A 22644-nucleotide genomic window follows, 5' to 3' on the forward strand; every position below is an offset into this window, starting at 1 on the left:
TCCCTGAGAAAACATTGCAGAGCTGGGAGATTTTCTTCCTATATTTTCTCTAAAAGAGACAAAGTTTTGGGGGATTTCTGAGCAGTGGAAGGAGGACAATTGAGGGTAAGGGATGTGGCCAAACCACATTAAAATGCAGACTTCACCTGACTGAGAGATTGCCCAAATATCAATCAAAACACTTTGAAAATACAACACAGAGGGTTTTTTCCCCCTAAGTAAATTATTATATATCTTGTTTTCATCCTTGCCCCCCCACCCCCCAGCCCTCCAAGTTTATTGCAAGAAAAGATCAGGTCTGCACAAATGTGGCCTCTCACTTGTAAAAACAAGGCAGTGTTGTGTTACAGATTAGTTTATAAATCCCTGGTGGCTTCACAGTTCAGTGCCTACAGCTGCTGCAGATGGGCCTGGGTTTTTGTCTCTTCGCTGTGCTGCAGCCGGCAGTTGAAGGAGAAAATGGAATGATCAGGTTATTAACATGTAGGCCGTGAGGAAGAGGCTGCACAATGAGAACAGCTGGTGTTGCTGTCTTGGCTGATGCAGCGGAGATAATCAAATCTTGCCTTTTTTGGGGGGGTGAAGGCAGAAGACACAGTGGAGAGTAACACAAACAACGGCTTATGATATTATACACGGGGTTTAGAGTGCACGGTAGAAGTTGTCAATGGCTTACAAGTTGTTACACAAAAAAGCAATACCAAAAAGCACCCCTGTGGGCTGGTAATGAACCCGGCTGTTCAGCTTGCTCTGGTCACTGTTCAGAGAAACACAATTTTGGCTACTTCTTCTACCAAACATTTTTAACATTGATCAAGCTATCTTTTAGGTATTGTAAGGTGCCTGTCAAAATGGTGTCAGAATGCTGAGCTGTAGCTTGAAAATGATGGGTTATAAAGCTACTAGGTAAAATATTTTGACAGGAGTCAGTAAGGCGCGTTGACAGCATCCTCGGCATTATCTTCTCATCTTCTGTCATTTGCATTGCGTCTCCTGTGCTGGCACAGGAGGGGAGCCACTGTCCCCAGCCCCAAGTGGGCCGGCTGCTGGCAGGCGGGACGGGGCTGGCTGTGTCCCCACACCGCGCAGGAGCGGCAGCAGCCGCGATCCCTGGCTCACCTGCTGGGGACTCCGGGTCACGCTCTGCTCACCCGGGGCTGTCCTCACCCCAACAGCTCTTGCCCTTGGGCTCTCCTTGCCCTTGGGGTTCAGGGTCATTTCCTCTTCCCGGAGTGCAGATGCTTTCACCTCAGAGGTCTGAGCAGTCGGTCCCTCTGGAGAGGTCCTACAGCTCCTTCCGTATAGCAGTAACCTTTTAAAGGCATTTCAAACTAACCTTAAAACAAGACAGCACAAATAAAATATGCCCTTACTACGATCTGTAGTTGGGTTTAGAATTACCTCTGCCTGGTGTTTTGGTATCTTTAGTAACTTCTGCATGACCCTGTTTTCTGCTTGTGTGCTAGATGCTCGAGGGTTCCCTTTATGTAAGGCTGCATCTTCTCTTAGATTTTATTATTTAAAGATGTAAAATTTTAGTGGGGTTCAGAACTGGGGGAGTCGATGCAACATAGTGTCAGCAAATCAAAAGTGTTGATATTATATTCTACTAGACATTTGGAGTAGTGTTGAATTTCTGGTTCTGTGGCTGCAAGTTGCAGTGAGGGTTGTTAGAAAGTCTCAGGAGTTACGTCTCCTTTTCTCTTGCTTGGATGAAGAAATGAAGGGGCTCTGAAATGGAAGTGAAGATGCATCATCTTTGCTTTTCTGTAGGAAAAATATTTATATCTGAGCATTTTGAACATGGTGTGAATTTGATGAGGACATGGCACTGGTTTTCGCTAAGCACTGCTGCTTGTTTCAGTTTTTCCAACTTGCAGGAAATAGACTATATCACGGATTTGAGACCAAATGGCAGCTTGGGGTGGTGGGGGTTTATGTGTGAGATGAGACCAGCAAAACTTTCAGCACAGAGCTTTAAGTCTAGCTGACCTCCCGCTCACGTCTGGTTCCTTGTTGCCTGGTGAATTGACTGTGCTGACTCTACCATTGCAGGGCTGGCTGTGTGAACTGCTGCGCTGGAAAGAAAACCCAAGCCCAGAAAACCGCACCCTCTGGGAGAACCTCTGCACCATTCGCCGCTTCCTGAACCTTCCCCAGCACGAGAGGGATGTGATCTATGAGGAGGAGTCCAGACACCACCACAGCGAGCGAATGCAGCACGTGGTGCAGCTCACGCCCGAGCCTGTGCAGGTCAGAGCACTTCTGCCTCCTTAGGGTGTCTGTGTGGGAGGGCTGGGGTAGCACAGGGGGTTTCAAGAGTGTAACATGGAGATGGGCTTTTTATGTATTGACTGAAACTCAGAAGTACTTCTGAAATGACCATGCTGAGCATTTTGTGAGGAATGGGCCTTCGTTTCACAGCCTCATTGGGATTGTTTCACTCCTCTATACATTTCTGACTAGTGTGAATTTTTTGGCTGTACACCCTTGTTCTATTCTTGTGTCAGGTATTAGTAGAATGAGAAATAAATACAAATATGTGTATGGAAAACCAAGTGAAAAAACTACAGACTCTTCTTCGCAGTTCCAGCTTCAGTTAGAAGAGAAAATCAGCATAATGTGTATTCCTAATAACTAGTAATGCATGTCACAAACTCATACATCCACAGATGGTCAAGAGAGGCTCAGGAGACGTTTCTTCAATCTAAAAAGCTGAGGCAACACCTTCCACAGCAGCCCTTCTTCCCTTTAGCCCTCCAGTTCAGTCCCTGGCACTCGGTACCATTCACTTGCCGCTAGATTATGTGACCACTCTGGGGGTTGTTTGTACTGTGCATTTCTCTGATGATCTTGCAGTTCCTCCTCCCACCTTCACTCTCCCCATTGTTTGATGGTGGATTGCACTGCTTTGCTACTCTTGCTGTGAACCTTGGCATTCAGCCTCTATTCTTTGTTGCTGCTCTTACGCTGCTACCACTGCTGCCAGCTATCTCGCCCCCTTTTTTCTAAAGGCAAGAGGTTTGTCTTGTCCTGCCCATCTGAAACATCTAGGTCTCACTCAGATTAAGTAATGCCTAATTCAGTCCCTTTTGTCTCTTCTGCTAACTTCTTTCTCCTTGCTTTCCTTTGTGTCTTTGCCTAAAAGAAAAAAAAAACCTGTTTCCTTGGGTTCAGGTTCTCAGGGGTGTAAAGAAGGGGAAGCACTCTAGGTAATTAATTTAGCAAGTTTTGTATTCCACATCCCAAAAAGTTTATGGGATCTTGGAAGCAAGAAGCCACAAACAGGTAAAGAAAGGGCCAAGCTAACATGTGGGAAGACAACTAGACCTCTATAGACTAAAACATATTAAACCAGTTCTGATTCCCACAGTACGGGAATCAGAAGGGACAGAAGAAGTTTCCCTGGGATCTTGTGATTGACCTTGATGAGTAGCCTACTTTCCAAAGCCTTCTGCACATCACTTTTCTGCATCATGCAGGTTGGCTCTTGTGAGTGACATGTTACACTGTGTTGGAATGCTGTGCATTTGTATTTGTCAGCAAGTTACAAAGCCATGGATTAATTATTTATTACAGTCAAAATATGAAAAATGAAGAAAAATAAATAGAACCAGCTGGCAACTTCATACAACAAAACTCTGGAGACTGGCATGCAGTTGATACAGTAGGCTTGTGTTTTGGGGGTGCTGCATTTTAAAGCTATGCTTGCCCATCCAAAAACCCCAGTAGGTTTCTGAGTGACATGCTACCAGCGCCAGGCACAGGAGGTCTGCTGTCCATCTGCTCCCTACTGTCAAAAGATACCCAACACTAAGTAATTTTTGCATAGTTTTCAGTCTCTGGGACTTGAATTGTTTCAAGAAGCAAGGTTTGTTTTTTAGCTTTGCTGCAAGGGTCACTATTAGGTAATTAGCCATGAAGAACCAATGACAGCAGCCAGAGATGTAAAGCTGAGGTCCTCACACTGCAGTCATTGGAGATTTTGTGACACTTTACATAAGGGTAGGGGTCTTGGGCCCTGCTCCTGGCTGAACTCCAGGCCAAGTAATTACATTCTGCCTATCTGAAATTCCCCCTGTAGTGTCAAGTGGGAAAGCAACTCTCATTTCCTTCTCAAGGCAGTGGCGGGTGCAGAATATCTGCCACAGTGCCTGGCTGCATTTTAGCAGGGGTGAAAACATCAAGAGCTGCAGTCACTGACCTACTTAGCTTTGCAGGTTTGCTGGTGAGAAGTGTGTTGCAAGTCAAGCCCTTACCTGCAGCCTTGATAGCAAAATGACAGCCCTTTGAAGAAGATACAAGCAGCAGTGCTGTGAATAACAGCAGGTGCAGACCTGTAACATAGAAGCAGGCAGGATCTTACCTCTGTTCTCTCTCTCTGCCCAGCCCATCTTTCTCTTTCCTCTGATGGCTTAGGTGTGTGTATGGTAACTTCTCTCTGATGCTTGAGTCTCCTGCTCCTTCAGCTGAGAGACTGGGAGAGCCTGAAAACAGGCTGTCCCACACCGCTGCCAGACTTACCAGCCACCCTGACTTAACCCTGTCTGGGCTGGGGACATCTCCCTGTCAGACTTGAAAGAATATCCTAGCTATAATCGCAAGAGGCATGACTGGGCAAAAGATGTGGCTGTATTGCAGCCTTTTCGTCAGTATGGCTTCTTGGAAATGGCAAAGATATCATTGTGATGTGTTTTGTGTAGTTCACTTGCTGCTTACAGGGTTGGGGACACTTCAAGTGAGGGAATTACCCCAAGGCTGGGTATGGTTTCTGTGTTCTGTAAGGCAGGGTGTGCCCAGTGGGGCAGTTGTGCTGCAGGAGATCAGCTGGACACAGGCTGGTTCTTCATGTTTTAAGGGATTGTTGTTTCCTTTGTGAGAGATTCTTGCTCTCACTGGTTTGGTATTACTAACCTGCACCTCACTGTTTAGCTTTAGGTTCAGGGTTTTAAAACCAAACATGTTTGTTTTTCTCTCTTCCATTAGATTTTTTTCCATCAGCCATATATTAATCCATTTAATCAATTATTTTACTGTTTCTGAAATGAGTAATGTCTATAATGGAAGCTGAGTGTTTAAAAAATTCTTCCCTGTATACTTGATTTGTTTGTTATTGTGCTGAAGAGTCATAAAATGTGAGCCCTGTGGAGCTCTGTGACATGGCTGTGTTCTCTGGCAGCTCTGGGTGTGGCCACAGGGACGTGTCAGAGTGTGGATTTTCCTTCACACGCTGGTTATGGCATCCATGCTACACCTACATGTTGCTGTGCATGCAGGCTGAGCTTGCCACAGCCTCTCTTTTGGTTTTTAAGGAAATTGAGGTGTCCATTAAGAGGCTCTCCCTCCATTCCATGCAGTGTGGTGTAATAGCAAAGTGCTGGTAGGAAAAAGAGCAGTGAGGTTGTTGCTAGCTGGGGCACCACCTCTGAATTACACAGTGCCTGAGCCACAGGTTCCTGGAGGGTGGGAGGGTATCCTGGAAAGCATTATTACATTTTTGCTGTGTTCTCATCCTCTCCCTTCACTACCACCAGGAGTGGGATCCTGGCTGGCCCTTTAATCTGGTCTGGCCTGTGGCCCTTAGCAGTGTGCAAAGTAGTCCCTTTGCAGCAAACAGTTCTCGTGCTTCTGTGTTTAGCTCCCTGTTCTGCAGAGGTGAGCCTTCCTTCCCTGTCTTGCTTTCCATCCCTTGCTAAATCCCACCATTCCCTGGCTGTTTGCTGGCACTGGACCTTTCTGGAGTGTTAATGCTGACAAGTGCCTACAGCTGCTTCCCACTGCCAGCCAGGGATTCCGTGTTTGTTACAGACATGCTGGGACACAGTAAATCTAATTTCTCTCCCTTCTCCCACTGTTTGTCTGTTGTGTCCAAGGTGACCACTCCAGAGAGTAACCATCTTGCCTGGCACTTTAATATAGTGCTAATTCATTGTTAATTGCTGGGGCAGAGAAACCTGATTCCATTGGGAAGGCCATGAATCAGGCTGTTGTCTCTGGAGTGTCCGGGTGGGTAAGACGGTTCTCTGGAGTAATGAGCCACCACTGCAGCAAAGGACCTTCTGTTCAGAGAATGTGGGAACCTTGCCTCTCATTTTCTCTAAGCTGACAAGTAGATCTGAAGCTAGTAGGTATATGTATTTAAGAGCAATCAAATTTTGCTTTCTGATACACTGTTACTTTTGTCACTTTTTAAAAATGACATCCCTCCCTTTTATTTCTCAGAAGCTTTGATTTAGAAAAATCTGGCAATATGTAATTGTTAGATCATAAATCGTGGAGGAACATTAGTAAATAGAAGAGGGCATAGTAAAAAGGTCTAGGAAAGCTCTTCTGTATTGTGTGTTCATTGCAAACATTGTAATCTCTCTAAATATGCAGAAAATAACATAGCACAGAAGTTAATGAAATACTAATTTTACAATTTTGTGAGAGATAGAAGGGAACGAGTATTTTAGACATGACAATGAAATACAAAAGAGCAGAACATGGAGCCCTCGTAAAAATGGGTCAAGGCAAGTGGCGATGGCAGTCCAATGAAACTAATTTCATATTCTCTTTCTAGAAGTAATAAAGAGGGGGATGAACACCACAACAGTGCTTCCTAATGAAATATCTGATTCTAAATAATGTCTTGGAGTTCATGGGTCACATAATGCATAGCACACAGATGGAAAAACCAGTGAGACTTGAAATTTCTTTAAAAATAATATTAATTTATAATACTTAGGAAGTCTTCAATGATGAGTGAAGCAAAGCTCTGTTATTTCATAGGGGAACATCATGTGCTTAATGATCCATAGGATGATGTGCACAGTGAGGTTTTCCTGTGTTTGTCTGAGTTACACCAGGGGATTTTGCATACTGGAAATTAGGACTGAGTTGTCTGTGAGACTTGGACAAAAATTACTTTCCCAAACTGTGCTAGCTCTCCGAGTCTGGTCCTTGCTGTTTTGATACACATTTTTTGCGGGGATGCTTTGCCCTGTGATTCATTCTTAATATCCGCACCATGGTAGTTTTGCTTTTTGATCATTTCTGTGCACCCAAAAGACAGACCGTAGATTGATACTCACTGCTTTTTGACTCCCCAGTTCTTTAATCCATGGCTGGATGTGATGTCTGCTCAGACAGGAGTGGTCAAGACTGGTGACATAACTTGTGCTCAGCAAACCCATATGGACTTCAAGAGAAACTTGTATTGTAGGTTATTCATTACACTCAAAATGATCAGAGCTTTGGTTTGGGAGGGTTGCACTTGGATTTTTTTTTCCTTAGATTTAGAACTACAGAGGGAAATGTGTGTCAGAACAAGGTCTGTGAATTTTGTGAGTGGAGAATATCTCTCTTTTTTAGTTGATAGCTACCTGGAGTTTCATTCTTTCTCTGATAAAAATTAGACAACACTCAATTTCAGTATCTCTTTTCAGTCTAAACTATTAAAAACCACTGAAAAAAAAGTCTCAAACTATGTAACTTCTGTTTCTATGCAGTGTTAAAGCTGAAAGCAATATTTATTGCAAATGCCACTCACACTGCATTTATCTCTACTGTGTGTGTGACTGCTTTTGGGTCGGGGTAAAGGAACTGTCTTTAAAGCATGTGGTACATGCAAAAAAAAAAATAAATTTCAGGCATCTTACATTTCTGAGCTGCTTTCTCATGCTTCTCCAGTACCTGTGCCCTACAGCCAGAGCTAGTGCATTCTGAAACACCAGCTGTGGCTGCACGCTCTGGTTCTCCGTCCTCCTGGTGCACACCATTTTCCTGATGGGTCACAGTAGTTCAGGAGCCTTGTGCAAGCTTGACAAAGGCAACAGAGGCACAAATCAGACAATACCCCCTTATATTTGACTCTGAAGTATCCAGTGGATCTTCTTGTGATTGATAATTGCCACAATTGCAGGGAACAGCGCTGAGCTGTGACTGCTGCAGCCAAACCTGCCTACTGCACCATGTCAGCTGTTTCTGTTTAGTGTGGGTATCTAATGTGGCTGAAAATGCTGCTGATTTTTATTAACGTTAGGCCTGTTATTCCCCTTGAATGATAGCTGGGAGTATATTTGCAATTAAAGCCAAACTGCCTCTGTTCTGAAATTAGTTTAGGTTTAGTACTGCTCCATTTAACCCTAGAAATGGGAGATGAAGTAAACTGCAGAGTTTCAAGTTTTCCTGTGGTGGCAAGTTTAGTCTTGTCAGAATAGTAAATCTTTTTCACATTTGTACAGAACCTGAAACCATGATGCCACTTCAGTGCCCCCTGTTCCTCGATGGCTTTCAATTAGTCCAGGATCAGCTGAGGACAAGGCAGGAATGAGGTGGGACTCTTACATGAAGGAGCCCTGAGAATATGACTAGTGCTTTTCTTCAGCAGCATCTTACAATAAAGATGACTCTGAGGGTACATCTTCTGTGAGGCTGTCCCAGAGCAGCTCTGCTTGGGTTGCCCTGGCTCCCATGGCAAAATGCTCCAGGCAGAAGCTTCCCCTAAAATCTGAATGTGTAGATTTAGCGCTGCTGAGACTTGGCAGTGAGCAGCAGGGTGGTGGTTTGTGTTGGTGTTGCTCTGACAAGTTGTCGTTTTAGCAAATGACATCACTGTAGCTCTGGCCCCTGTTGTCTCACCCTTGTGCCTTTCACACACAATTTGACCAGATTTAGTCCTCATTTCTTAGAGTCCTGGCCCTGTTGTAAATGCTAAGCTGCTAGTGTTGTAAGGAGCCATAGTAGGTTGAGGATGAGCAAACATATAGAGCAAGATAACTAAATAAAGCTCTTGAAATTCACGTGATCTTTGAAGCTTGCCAGCAGGCAAACCTTGAAGGCTGAAAAGCCACTAGAAGAGCTCTGTTCCATTTACATTTGAAAATTTTTGCAGTTAAAAATATTGCTCTTTTTAATTTAATTTTAATGCTTCCTAATTACTCTGTGTCCCCACACTTGTTCATAAGTTATACTATCAGGCTTCAGAGATGTGTGAATGTTTATAGGTTGTATGCAACATTTTATTCTCAGGCTCTCTACAGAAATCTTAGGATAAAGTTAGAGGCCTGGATCATTGCAGCTGGTCTTTCTCTGCAGATAGGCAATTATAAAAATTACATGGGGAGGGAAACTATTGACAATAGTGCTACCAGAGCACTTAGCACTGCTTGACCCTCAAAGAGCAAGCAGCTACTCTTCCTTCCGTGTTGCACAGCATCCTCCAGTGAAATGGTGCAGCTTCTGGGCAGTGCTGGGAGTCTGGGAGTTAGGCTGTGACAGAGCAGGACATAGATGGTCAGTCTCCCTGCCCAGGGCCAGTCTTTTTTTGGAAATTCTTTGGTGTGGGTTTTTTGGTTTTTTTGTTTGTTTGGGTTTTTTTTTTGTTTTTGTTTTTGTTTTGTTTCTTTTTTGTTGTTTTTTTTTCTCTGAATGGTTGGAAATACCCAGAGACTGTAATGTGTGCACAGATAAGGGTTTTTTTCAGGGTCAGTATATTGTGCATGTTGTTCCATGTTTGTATGGACTTCTATAGGAATTTCAGATTGAAAGGAGAAGTGTTTTTGTGTGCATGCACTATTCTCACGCATGAAGTATCCAGAAGTACAGTAGCACATTTTTTTTTCTCACAGTCATCTATGCTTACAGTGTTTCAAAGAATATTCCAAAATATCTTGGCACAGACAAAGTGAAGCTGTTTGCAAGATCCCTAGCTGTGGAACAACAAAGGCTACATTCTCAACACACATCACACATGACTTCTATTAAAGTCTTAAACAAAAATCAGATAATGTATTTAGAAAATTAAACTTCACCATTTATGATGCTACTCACATTGTGAAAGGAAGTTGGTATCCCCTTGTGCCTCCTTTCCAGTGACTTCTCTCCCAGTTGTACTCACTCTTCATGTTGCAAATGAGAAGATGTAAATCTTAACTACAAATAAGTACATTTAAAAACCAGTAATTTAGGACTAACTCCCATTGTGGTGCCTAACTTAAAAAGGATTTGGTGTTCAGAAACAAAGGAATACAAGCATGTATAAGGTGGCTCTGGTGGAACATTTGGAAGTTTGGATCATTTAAAATCATTATTAACCTTTTACCATTACATATGGCAAAAAGGTTGTGGTAAATCACAGAACACGTCCTGGATATTACAGATCCAGCCATCTCATTAAATTTGTGTTTCAAACATTCTTCTGTTTCTAGTTGAGGCTAAATTTAGTTTTACACTATGGTGCCATTATAGTCCAAAATAATGTTGACACCCTTGAATTTTGTAGCTGCTTTTTCCTCAGATTATTAGGCCATGCCCATTTGATGTGCCACACTTGAATCCAAGGCACTTGGGCACTGAGAGCTGTGAAGAGCCCCTTCTTTCCTGCTACAAGTTCCATCATGTGGATGTTGAGGAAGGTGAGCACATTGTGCACAAAGTCTTAATGCAGAGCCATAATTGTTCTGGCTTTTTTATGAGCAGTATATGGCTAAGTCTCATGGTTAGATCTGGAAAACCTTGGTCTTCTCAGTCTTGCTTGCAAAAGCTTCACAGCCAGGATTTCTTTCGTTGGGGTTTTGGTAGTTCTTAGAGTTGAAGCATGAAGGGTATCACAGAAGGCCCTCGTACCAACAAGAGGGAAGAGCTGTCTCCACTTTCTGTGCTGTGTTGAGGGAAGCTGTGGTAGCAACTGTGAATCCATCCAGTTGTAGCAGAAAGAAAGAGACACACTAAAATTTCAGGACTCAACAAGCCCCATAAAAAGATCTGTCTGGACAGCACATTACTAGTTAAGTGCTAAGTTATTATTATTATTTATTATTTATTTCCTCTCCTATTTTTCCTCTTACTGAACAAGGAGGAAATATCTTTGTTCTTTCATTTGAGAAGTGAAATAAATGTATTCCCTGCAGCATTTGAAATTTTAATAATCCATAATAAATAAAATCATATCTAATAACATAACTGCTTTCAATTGGCAACACGATCTCCTAGATGCATTGCAATGGCAGAAACATAAATAGTTGCAGCCTCTGAAAGCCTACTTCCTATTTGCTAAATATACTTGGCTTGCTTTAAATTCCTTTGTGTGCAGTCATTAATACAATCCTCTTTGACAGCATTTAATTAAAGTGCTTTTCTCTATTAAATTCATTAAAACTTTTTTTATATACAACTGTTTCCCAGACACTGAATGTTAAGGACCTGTAGGCCTGTCTTTAAATAAGTTCTCTCTCCTTGTTGTAAATTGTTAATTAAATTTAACTTAGACTGTTTAAAGATGGCTTGGAAAAGAAAGCCAGATTTCAGGATATGGTCTCAATCATGGCTGATTTTTTTTAACACAGTTTTTTCCATGTAGTTATAGACTGCATGTTATATTGTTTATGAATGTTGCTGTACTTTCAGCTGGAACCAAGCAAAGAAATACCCTAAAAAGCTAATTTCCATCTCACTTCAAAAAATTCCATCTTTTTAGTGCAGTTTCTTAGCCTAAGAGGATTTGCAAGGGGGGAGTAAGGAGGGAGGAGCTGTTTAGTATTAATAGATTATTGACAGCTTAATGTCTTGGCACCTAGACAGCCCATAAGGTATAATAAACAGGAAGCTGTCTGATGTGAGCGCAGTCAATAGCGTATTCAATCAGAACCTTTCAGTTAATTGCTGGTTGACCTCAGACATTTCCTTTAAGTGAAACTGTCCTTCGCTCAGATCTCATCTGGGTTTCAGGGTTTAATTTGAGAATGCCCTTTCCATATGGCAGCTTGTGCATACATTCCTGGTGGAGTTTTGCTTTGCTCCCATGCACAGCATTACGAGAGCCAGTGTGCGTCCGGAGCTTCGCAAATCTCCTAGCCGTGCGCTGGGCTGCAGCGGGGCTGGGAATACGCCGTGGAGCAGGGCTGGGAATGCGCCGTGGAGCGGGGCTGGGAGTACGCCGTGGAGCGGGGCCGGGAATGTACCGTAGAGCGGGGCTTGGAATGCACCGTGGAGCGGGGCTGGGAATACGTCGTAGAGCGGGGCTGGGAATGCACCGTGGAGCGGGGCTGGGAATACGCCGTAGAGCGGGGCTGGGAATGCACCATGATGCGGGGCTGGGAGTACGCCGTGGAGCGGGGCTGCCGCCGGGCAGCGGCACCGCGGTGAAAGCAGGCAGGGTTGTAAACTGACGTCAGGGGTACTTTGAAAGCAGCTGGGCTGTTGCCGAGGGTGTTTGGGATGGAGTCAGGCACGGCTTTGGTGCCTGGGAGGCACCGCGGCGTTAACGAGACCCGACCCGGCCCCTGCAGATGTGCGGTGCTGCAGCCCAGCGTGGCTGCCCCGGCAGAGGGGTCGGCACCGCTGCCTCCATCCCACCCGCGAACACAGATTCCCCTGCTCTTCTGCACAAGTGCAGACCAGAGCTCATTTGTATTCAGTTTCCCTAATTCCTGTACTTAGCCATTCTAATTTTTTCGGACTGTATACCTTGATGAGGCCCAGATAAGCTACAAAGGCAAGCAGGCAGGAAACCACACGGGCAGTCCCTGACCCTGACTAACTGGAAACCATCTGCTTATTTGGGGAGGAAACCTCCATGGAAATCTCTTCTAGCAAGTCTGCCGCATTTGGGTTTTTCTTCCTTTCCCTCCAACTGTTGACTCAGACCGTGTGTGTTTTCCACAGGCGAGATCAGGGAGGGTCAGCTGTGGCAGATCTCGTTTGCAGCGAGGGGGTCTGGATTTCCCGGCGGCAGTGAGTTACTGCCACGTGAAGGAAATGCTTCTGCATCAGAGAAGTTTAATTTACACTTCACGCAGTCAGGAGACATGTTTTTGTCTCTAGATCTGCAGTGATTGTATCTTTTAGCCACTTATCATGCATTCAGACTGTGGTTTGCTGGAAGGAGTATTATTACTTTTAATCTCTAATTTTTCCCTGGTTTTGATTCGTTTCTGTGGTTCTCTTTGTCCCTTTGCGTCAGACAAACCGCTTATGCCTTTTTAATGGCCTGATTAGCACCAGGGAAGCACTGCTGACTTGGAGTAATGTTATTCCTGGTGTTCCCTTGTTTAAATGAGATGAGGAGTAAGAATACTGCATTGCTATGTGTGGGATCTATTAAAGTCCAGTCTGGACCCCTGCCTGAAGCAGGCTGTAAATCTTTTGTCTTCATTCATGTATGTTGGAAAGGTGAGGGGAATACTTTTGAGATGATGCTCCCTTTTTAGGAAGATTAAAGGATAAGAGAGATTTGGAATAATTAGTTCTGGAGAGAATGGAACAAAACTATGGTCAGACAGAGCAGAACAAGTGAAGAAATCCCAAGGTACACGTGTGACCCTGGGGCCATCAGCTGCAACACTCACACTTTGCTCCCAGGTGTCTCTGGCCAGAATATATTCGGAAGTACTTTCTGGTTTTATCACTTACTGGCCAAGCTGCTAATCAGTGTTACATTGACCAAAGGACTCCCACATGCAATAAAAATCGTAAGCTTTATTGGATTTTGAGATAGAAAAGATTCACATCCATCTCCTTTTATAAACTGCATTACATTTTGTTCTTTCAGAGCTCCCATCAGTACAAGCCTTAGTAAATACGATGATGAGGGAGGTAGGTGGGTAGATAGATGGCTGAGCTGCTCTTTCTTGGGTGGTACAGCCTAGAGCTATAGAACTGCTTGAGCTGAGTTAAAGGGGTTGCTGACATTTCTGAAACGCTGGAAGAAAAAAATATGTTGGTCCTTTCTAAATTATTATTTTCAGTTCAAATGAAAAAAAAAAAGGTTTGCGGCAGTTTAGAGCAACAAGCAACATAATGCTTTGAAGGAAAATAGGAAGAATTTGAAGAGCAAAATTTGTTCTGAATAAAAGCAACCAGAATATGCTATTTCATGAAAAATTCCTAAACAACTGCTTGAACTTTGTCAGAATATTCACCCCTCTGCTGCCCCAGGCAAACAGTTTGGCAAAGTAGACTTAGTCAATCTTTGATGTCACTCAGTCAACGTTTTTGACCAAAAGATTTTTGACTGAAAAATGCCACACCTTATTGAAGCAAAGAATAGTGTTTTGCATTTTTAGCAAAAGCCTGTGGCTCCTTGCACACAGACCTACAGTAGCTGGAGGCTCGTGTTAAGTGTGAGCTTTACCCCTGTGATTACGTGTGTGCAGCCAGCCACGGACAGAGCAGTCCATGGAGTTCCCCACAGCAGCCAGCAGCAAAGCTGGATGGGTCCCAGGGCCATAACAATGTCATCTTCTGCTTTGTCCTAATACTGCCCCTTTGGCCTTATATTAAACCTTTTTATTTAAAATGAACTAAAAAACTGTGAATATAAACTGCATGTACTGTTGACTTTCCATAAAGTAATTTTCTACCAGCGTCCAGAGTCTGTAAAATAGGCACAGGTCAGAGTAGTGAGACATGGAGCTCAACAGCATGGGAGTGAGATGCCAGGGTAGCTTCCTCTGTTTTCTGCACATGCCCACGTTTCCTAGAGCTTAACCAGGAAGACAAAGGATTTCATATCTAATTCTCTGAGGCGTCCTGTCTTCAATGACCTAATCTGTGCAGGAGACTGTACTTTGGTCATTTGATTTTTATTTATCCAGTTTCAAGCTAAGGGTATAATAAAGCACATTATGCCAGTTGTGTGTGTGGTAATACTGGATATTTTGCTTTTACCATGGTAGTTGATTATAATGCACTTTTTAAGACTTGCTTTCTAAAAAAAGGAATATTTATACTTTTATGTGTTTGATTCACACAGTATAGTTTGCACAAGTCCTGTTATTAAGTGCATTGGTGGTTACATCTCAAAAGCCAAAAAACATGCTGAGTAGTGTTTTATCAGCACAAATCTGCTATTTTCACTAACCATAACAGTCAGGTTCTCCTGACTTCTAACTGCTCCCATTGTAAAAATTAGCAGTACAGTCGGGTATTCTTGAAACCCCAAATAGCCATCTGTAAGGACCTAAAACAGTTTGATGGGACAAATAATTACCCCCCCACCAGAATCCAGTGTCTAATCCAAACATATCCTTCCTGAAATAATGCAGTGCCTACTCCTGGTCTGAGTAACTGGAAAACAACATGATTATAGTGGCGCCATTCATGCCACCATAGTTAGGGGTTTAGGGCTTGACCTTAAGCATGGCTCTAGGTTGGGGCTTGTCAGGGAAGATCTTGCTCACACTGCCCACAAATACTCTTCTGATTTTCAGAAGAAAAGAAGAACATGCGTAGTGTTAATTAAACAAGAAAGCACAGAGGACACCCGAAGTGTTTTGTCTGCAGAAAACCAAACCAAAAACCCTTTTGCTGCCTCCTTAGCTCCTGTGGCATTCTGCCAGCTCCTCATTAGGATTATCAGGGCTGGGATGGGGAAATGCAGAATTGAAGTCTTTGGCAGACCCTCCCTTTAGCCATTACCAAGCTCAGGCTCTGTATGGAAAGTTCTAAGCAAAGCTCTGCACACTGTAGCACTCGGAGAGCCTTGCTAGGGCTGTCAGAGAAAGCACAGAAGAGGCAACTCAGAGGCCCACAAAGCTTATGGTCTTGTTTTGGAGAAGGTGAGTGTTAACTGGAAGGTTTGTGCCCTCAAGATGCACACAGATGTGAAAAGTCCCACTTAAGGAGACTCCCCTTAGCATCACCGTGAAGAAGGGCGGTGTTTCTGGGGCTCTTGCTGTTGCTTTTTCCCTTGTGGATGAGGTTGCCTTGCTACCACAGGTTACAGGCAAGAGAGATTGGCGTGGCTTCTCCAGGGCCGGCAGAGTCCTGCCTGCCTGCCAGGGGTGCAGCAAACTGGCCCCTGTGCCAGCTGTGCTGGCTGTGCCCCATCCCCAGACAATGGAGCCATCCATCACCGATGCCTTCAGGAGAGAGTCTGCAGCGAGGTTGTGCAACACTTCCTGACCGCATCGGCCGCTCTGTCACCAGCGCCCTGGTTTGTGCCAGCAGCAGCCGGAACGGAGCTGGCCGGTCGCGTATGGGCACAGGAGGGACGTGCCAGCTCCACCTGAGGGCTGGGCACGAGCTGCTGGCAGCTCTTCCAGGCTGCAGCCAGGTATTAGACAAAGAGGTACCCAGTGCTAGTTGCAGTTGCTCTGCAGTGAACCTAGGGATCTGGCTTGAACCAGCCCAAGATGGGAAATTCAGAGCTAACGCATGAATGTTCATCAGCATGAGCTCATTTATGCTGCCCCATAAAATCAGCCAGTTCTCAGGCACTTGCACAGCAATGAAAGTTGTGCCTGTGCTTTTGTGGGAAGAGTTGAGTTAGCATTCGAGGGAGAGCAGTTACCCCAGGAAACACCGGGACACTGTTCTGCATTGTCAGAGTTTTCTGATTTATTTTTTTAACATTATACAGACAAAATAGTGGCTATTGTGTAGGCACGTGCTGTCTATTAACAGAGATCAGGAAAGGGAAATAAACCACGCATTACTGAAGAATAAGATCATGATTGTGGTCAAGTGGTGGCAGAAGTTTTTTTTCTCTTTGTCAAGCTGATTTGTAAACATTCTTCAAACAACTGTGCAGACAGCAGTGCCACAGCTTCTTGAAAGGAAAGCAAAGACAAGGACAGATTCCTCTGCACAGATGTTTTACAGTAACCCCTTAGACCTGTCCCAAAGTTATCTGGTCATCTGAAGTTGTCATTGAAAGCTATGATGCACATGTGGCCTCTTAGCAGCTCAGTGTAATCAGGCTGTAATTTATATTTTATCTTCAGTGATGATAGCACTTAAAAATGTTTTGTGGTGGATTTGCTCTTTGATGCATGGTAAGCTCCTGTTAGCATTAATGGGAGCAGTGTGTGCTGGGGAGGGGGAGAGACACCTTCCCCCTGCCTTCAAGTAAAGATTAATTATGTTTTGCTTATGCTTATCACTGTGAAATGCCAAAAGCAATGTGCAATTGAAAATGTCTTGATTTTTTTTCTTTTTTTAATTCCGGTCGCCTTTTTTGTCAGCTTTTTGACCATTTTGGATAGTTTGGTCCTGGAGAATTGCAGGATGGGGCTGCTGTTTCAGAGGCTGACTGTTCAGTGTCTTGCCATGCTTTCAAATCCCTGCCTATTTCCTGCCCTTGAGCAAGGCAGCCACCATAAAGCAAAGGGGAAGCATGTGGCGAGTGTGCTCCAAAGATGTTGGAATGAATCACTTCAACCAGCTTACATTCCAGCCTGGAAACCAAACTTGCCTTTGACTTTGGGTTCCTTGTGGAACTCATTTCTCTCCTCAAGAGTCCTCTCTAAGTCCCTTTTTATGTAGCTCGGCGTGACTTGTACCTCGGAGCCCATAGTTCAGGATACAGTTTGTCTGATCCAATATTCTGGCTCCACTGGTGGTCAGGAACAGATGAAGAGTGATAGAAAAGGCTTGAATATTTGGGGGTTTTTTGGTGTGTGACTGCTGTGTCTTTGCAGACAAAATGAATGGCACCCAGGGCTGCTGGCTTACAAGGTAGTGTGCAGTCACCAGTTCCCGTTGGCTGGTTTGGACTGGTGTTCATGAGATGGGGCACATCACATCACAGCCAAGTGTTATAATTATCTCTAATAAGGGTGTTTACTCTCGTGAAGCAATTACTAAGCTGCACTGGAAAATGCACAGGATGTGCAGCCAGCATTTGAGCTACAAAATTAAAAGAAGCTCAGACTGAAGTTAGATGAAAGTGAACATATTTATCCATGTCAGACTTCCTACCATTTTGCACGCTCATATTGATTTCTTTTGACACGGTCTTCTTTTATTGAGTACCACATATTTTTTTTAAATCCCTTACCGATAACAGTACCTGCTAAGGGCAATTGTAAAAGGAAACTAAACTATATTAAACCTGCCTGGAGTCAAAATGTAATCTAACACCTGTAGTCTGCAATTTGTCATCACTTCATAGATACTTTTTCTTTTTTAATAACAGTTTTGGATTTCCCTGAGTTTTGACCTTAGGATACTGTATAATCCAAGAAAAGCAAGGAAACTAAACCACAGTCTTTAACACAGCTTTATGGTGTCAAGGTGTGAAATCACTCTGTGAATGAGCCCAAAGAAAATACTTCCTTTGGTGCTGTGACTAGTGCTGCAGTGTTTACCCAAATGAATGTATTTTTGCAAGGGAAGAAAAAAGAGTAGTCTTAAGAACCACATTTTTAATAGGAAAGAAATGAACACAGGTGCAAATTGTACTTCTGCTACAGTTTCTTGTACAGACATTCCTAGAAACCTGTAAAGAGTCTTGGCTGTGTAATTAATGTTCTTAGCCCTGCGAGCCCCGGCCTGGGAGGCTGTCAGGGTGGAGGCCTGGTTATGGCAGCTGCTGCCTCTCTTCTCTTCTTGCACATTTCTACCAGTGAAGGGAGACCAGGGCTAGGGAGTGTAAGGGTGTTTGTTTGAATAGATAATCTCTTGCAGATTATTCCTGTAACCTCTGGTAAGAGGAACAGCATCTCCTTCTCGGTATGAGATTTTGTTGCAACAAAAGGGAGTTTGTCTCTTCCGTAAACTCTTACCAGGCTAGCTGGGCACTGCCCGGGGGCTCTCAGCTTACACAGGTGAGGTGTTACTCACTAAAATGCAGCTGAAGACCTTGTTTGGGTCTGTCTTCCGCCCTGCCTTTGAGTTCAGCTGGCCATGGGGAAGGAGCTTTTCCAGTGGCTTGCTGACAGGAGGGGTGTGGTAAATTGTTTTTGCATGGAGTCAAGCTAGTGCCAACTCCTGCTGATGAGCCGTGCAGGCTTGTAAGGGCAGTAATAGATCACTGGTTTTAGGTGCACGGAATGAAGGTTCTGGACCTAGCTTTTGTAGTATGTGTGTGTCCTCTCTGCCTTTATTTTGGGGTCCTTAAGCAGGCTAAAATCTTGCTGTCTTTGGCATAGAAGTCCTTGATGTGATACAGTGTTGTGGCTGGCTATGAGGACAATGTAAAAGTGAAGAAAATCTGAAAGGTGAGGCCCCTTCCCACCACTGAGAATAGATTGGTAGAATTATTTGGTTTGGAAAAAGACCTGTAAGATTATTGAGTCCAAATATTAATCCACCAATGCCAAGTCCACCACTAAACCACGTCTCTAGGTGCCACATCTACACATATTTTAAGTACCTCTAGGGGTGGCGCCTCCACCACTTCCCTGGGTAGCTCGTTCCAATGCTTTACAGCCCTTTCACTAATATCCAATCTAAACCTCTGGCAAAGAGAAGGCCAAGTCCATTCAACTTTGCTCCTTGTGGGCTCAGGTTATCAAAATTGATATTGACTACCACCTGCCATCAAGGTACCTGTCAGTGCTCACGCTGAGTGTGCACAGAGGCAGGTGGTGTCTGTTCAGCAAGGGCAGTTTCTGTTGGAAATGCACGGTCTTTCAAGGATGTAACATTTTTGGTGTTTCTCTTAGCAAGGGGCACCTCATCATCTCAGCAAATCCCAGCAGAAGGGAGCTCACATGACTGATCCTCTCTGCAAAGGGAAGGGCAGAACCACACTAGGAAACAAAAGAGCTTGGGATTTTCACATAGAAATGCAGTTCCTGATTCCAGTGTGCTCAAAAGGCTGTCCAGGCAATGGAGGGTGACGTGTCCCCGAGCCAGTGTTTTCAGCTGGTGCCTCACTGCTGGTGGTGCCCGGGTGTGTGTGTGTTCCTGCTTGGCTCCCTTAGCCTCTCACCAATGTCACATGTGTAGCTCTAGCTAGAAAGTGGGTGGAAATGGAAACAAACATCAGTGGCATAGTGAATCCAGCCAAAATTAAATACAGTACAGGCACAGACTGCAATTACTTGACGTTCATCTTACAGTTGGGTTTGCTCACCTCTCCTTTCTGTGAGAACACCAAAATCATGTTTCTCCTGTGGGAGCACATGGAGACGTGGGGAGTGGATACATGTACAATAGTGCAACAATCCCTTCCCCCCAATAATTCTTGGCTTTGGATTTTAGATAGACCACAAACCCTTAGCTTATTACAAATAATCCTGATCACTCCCGTAATGATACACTACATTATATACTCTCCTAAATTTAATCATTCAATATCTCACTTCCTTCCCTGTAGGCATGTACTATTATATTTTACACATGGCTTCCAGCTGCTTTTCATTGTGGCCTTCAAATCATATTTCAGTACAGTGCGATCTAAGACCAGTCACTTTATCATTTAAAGTCAACTTCCATCACAGTCATTTTCTTGACTGGTGAATTTGTTTCAGAAAGATAAGTTTGTCTGTGAGGAGAAAGTCTACCTGAATGAACCTTTATGAAGCAGCATCTGCCAGAGATATTTTGTTCTGAAATGCTGAAAGGCAGCCATGCCTATCTGTAGAGTTTAAGAATTAAATCTCTTGAAAGAATGAAAAGAATAAATCCTCTGGGCATGGAAGGAAATCTGTATCTTCGCATTTGATTTGAAAGTAGATGAAAAATCGGGAAGGAGAAGGGAAGTCAGCTCCAGATGGTGCTGGCTGTGGAGGAGGAGGAGGCTGCCCCACCTGTGGCTGGGGAGCAGCGGGGAAGGGCATGTGGGATGGAAATGGGAGTGGGGAAGGGGGCTGTGGGACATCTATGCCACAAAGTGCACCCCTCTGAGCCCAGCAGCAGCTTTCCTGGGAAAAGGCAAGCTGAGTGGAGCCATTGTTGTTATCCCTTATCTCAGAAGCCCATCAAGTGCATGGTGCTTTGTGTAGGTCCAGCCACCACTGAGGGAAATGCACCCTGTGCAAGGAGGATCAGGGATGTTTCCTTCTTCTGCAGAGGCAGAGCAGCACTGACCTGAAACCCAAAGAGATGTGGCAGGGTGTGCACAGCAGTGTCTGAAGCTGCTGGAAATTTTACCTGCAGATGTAGGAGCCTAATAATGACCCAAGATCTGAAAATGTGGAACTCCCGGAATGGTCTGTTTCATTTCCTCTGTGAGGCTGTGGCATGCAGAGCCAGACATGAAGTAAGCCAATCACTCAAACTGGCCAGGATGCTCATCAGTCAAATGTAGTTTAAAGCAAATATTTAACATAAAGGTAATTTAGACCTCATATTGTACCGTGCGCTCAGCAGTTGATCTGGTTTGCAGAGAAGAGTATTCTCTTTTGTGCTAAATAGCCTGTCCTGTCAGAAGGAATTGCAAAACTGACCACAGCCCAGATCTGAAGGACACCCTGTGCATTTATCCTTCTCTCTGTATATGGCTAGAGTTCTATTGCTAAAAAATATAGTGTGGCTGAAATCCTTTGTTAATGCTACTGGCAATCCAGAGGAAACCCCCAGAAGTTAGTAAAACAATGAAATTTATCTGTTATAAGAGCAGATTTCGTTTTTTTCATTACCTAAGATAACAGGAGGTGAAATAAAATACAGCCTTTTTGTACTATTTTACACTGATAACACCCAGGTTTTGCATTTTGCCTTTTGGAGAAGGTGGAGAGGTCACTCTGGAAAAGGAAGGGTTAATTGAAATTATTCTTCCCTCCCGCACTCAGCCCTCTCTTTGGTTGATTGCTTTATAGATGCTGTAGGCATCTCTTCATCTCCTTCAAATTAAACATTTTACTGCTGCTGATCCCGTATTGTTGGATTTTTTTCATCATTATATTTGATTGGAAGTCTTGTAACATTTTTCAAGCTGGATCATTTCTCATGCTATTTGTCAACTGAAAAGGGAAAAAAAAGCTCCCTACCAACTCCAACAGGAATGAACTGAGTAATTTGCACCATTTCTGGATGCGTTTCTATCTCTGTTAGATGCTACTTGAATCCAGCTTTGATTAGCAATGCTACTTGCAGCTTTCTGTGTGACGCTCTCTGTAAGTTCCCTGGCAGTTTGTTTGTGGAGTTAAATCCTTTGGATTTTGGCTGCTCTGGGCCTTACTTTGTCAGGGGATAGGACCAGAAGCCACAACAGGGGAGACTAGGTAGGGTCTGTGTGACAAATTTATGGGGCTTGGTCCCTGGCTAGAGCCAGCGATCCTGGCTCTGCTGCTCTCAGTGCTCCCTGCTGACGTAGGTACGGATCCCACCCTCATCTGTAACCCTCTATTTGGAAACGTCAGCCCTTCTCTTTGAAAGCAATCCATGGACACAAAAGAAATCCTCAAAGAGCAGCTGAGCGATTCCATTCATTGGAACATTATGCTCTTTTATTGCAAGAGATGTAATAAAACATAAACCAGATTATCTGTCATTTCCATTTGAGCTCCCCCTTTTCCCCCGCTCCTTGGTTAGCCATTTCAGCGGCACCCTCAGTATTTACGTGCTCGGGAGGAAAATGTTCACGTTGGCACCGAAACAAGTTTGCGGTGTTTCTGCCCCGCCTCAGCTCTCACCCGCGGGTGGCGAGTCCTGTGCTGGCACCTGCTCTTGGCTGTCCGTGTGGAGCTGCTCTTTATTGGGGTGTTCTGCCACTGTCCTGGCACGGCTGTGCCCGTGGGGACAGCGGGCAGCGCTGCCAGCAGCAGGATGTGCAGCTGCGTCCCTGCAGCGCCAGCCCTGCTCACGCCCGCTGCTCGCCGGGGCACCGGGACGTGGTGCCGGGTCCCTCTCCGTGCCCAGGGAGCAGAGCCCTGGCCAGCTGCAGCCCCGGGCCCGGCACAGCATCCCCGGCAGGCTCAGCTCTGCGCCTGGGCACTGCGATTGATTCCCAAAAGCTGTGACTGGAGATGGCTGATGTTACAAATTGTTATG

The 22644-nt window shown here is 44.4% G+C and overlaps 1 protein-coding gene across 2 annotated transcripts in view; it reads left to right on the plus strand.

Moving 5' to 3' along the window:
- Window positions 1–22644, plus strand: part of SATB2 (SATB homeobox 2) — a 125925-nt gene that overhangs the window by 101164 nt on the left and 2117 nt on the right. For both annotated transcript variants that reach the window (XM_041403326.1, XM_041403325.1), the window contains exon 10: window positions 2056–2253. In XM_041403326.1, the coding sequence (XP_041259260.1) occupies window positions 2056–2253 (198 nt within the window). The remainder of the gene's footprint in view (window positions 1–2055; window positions 2254–22644) is intronic.

The sequence above is a fragment of the Onychostruthus taczanowskii genome, unplaced genomic scaffold (genome assembly GCF_017590055.1).
Source record: "Onychostruthus taczanowskii isolate IOZ18803 unplaced genomic scaffold, ASM1759005v1 scaffold20, whole genome shotgun sequence".
Lineage (NCBI taxonomy): Eukaryota > Metazoa > Chordata > Aves > Passeriformes > Passeridae > Onychostruthus > Onychostruthus taczanowskii.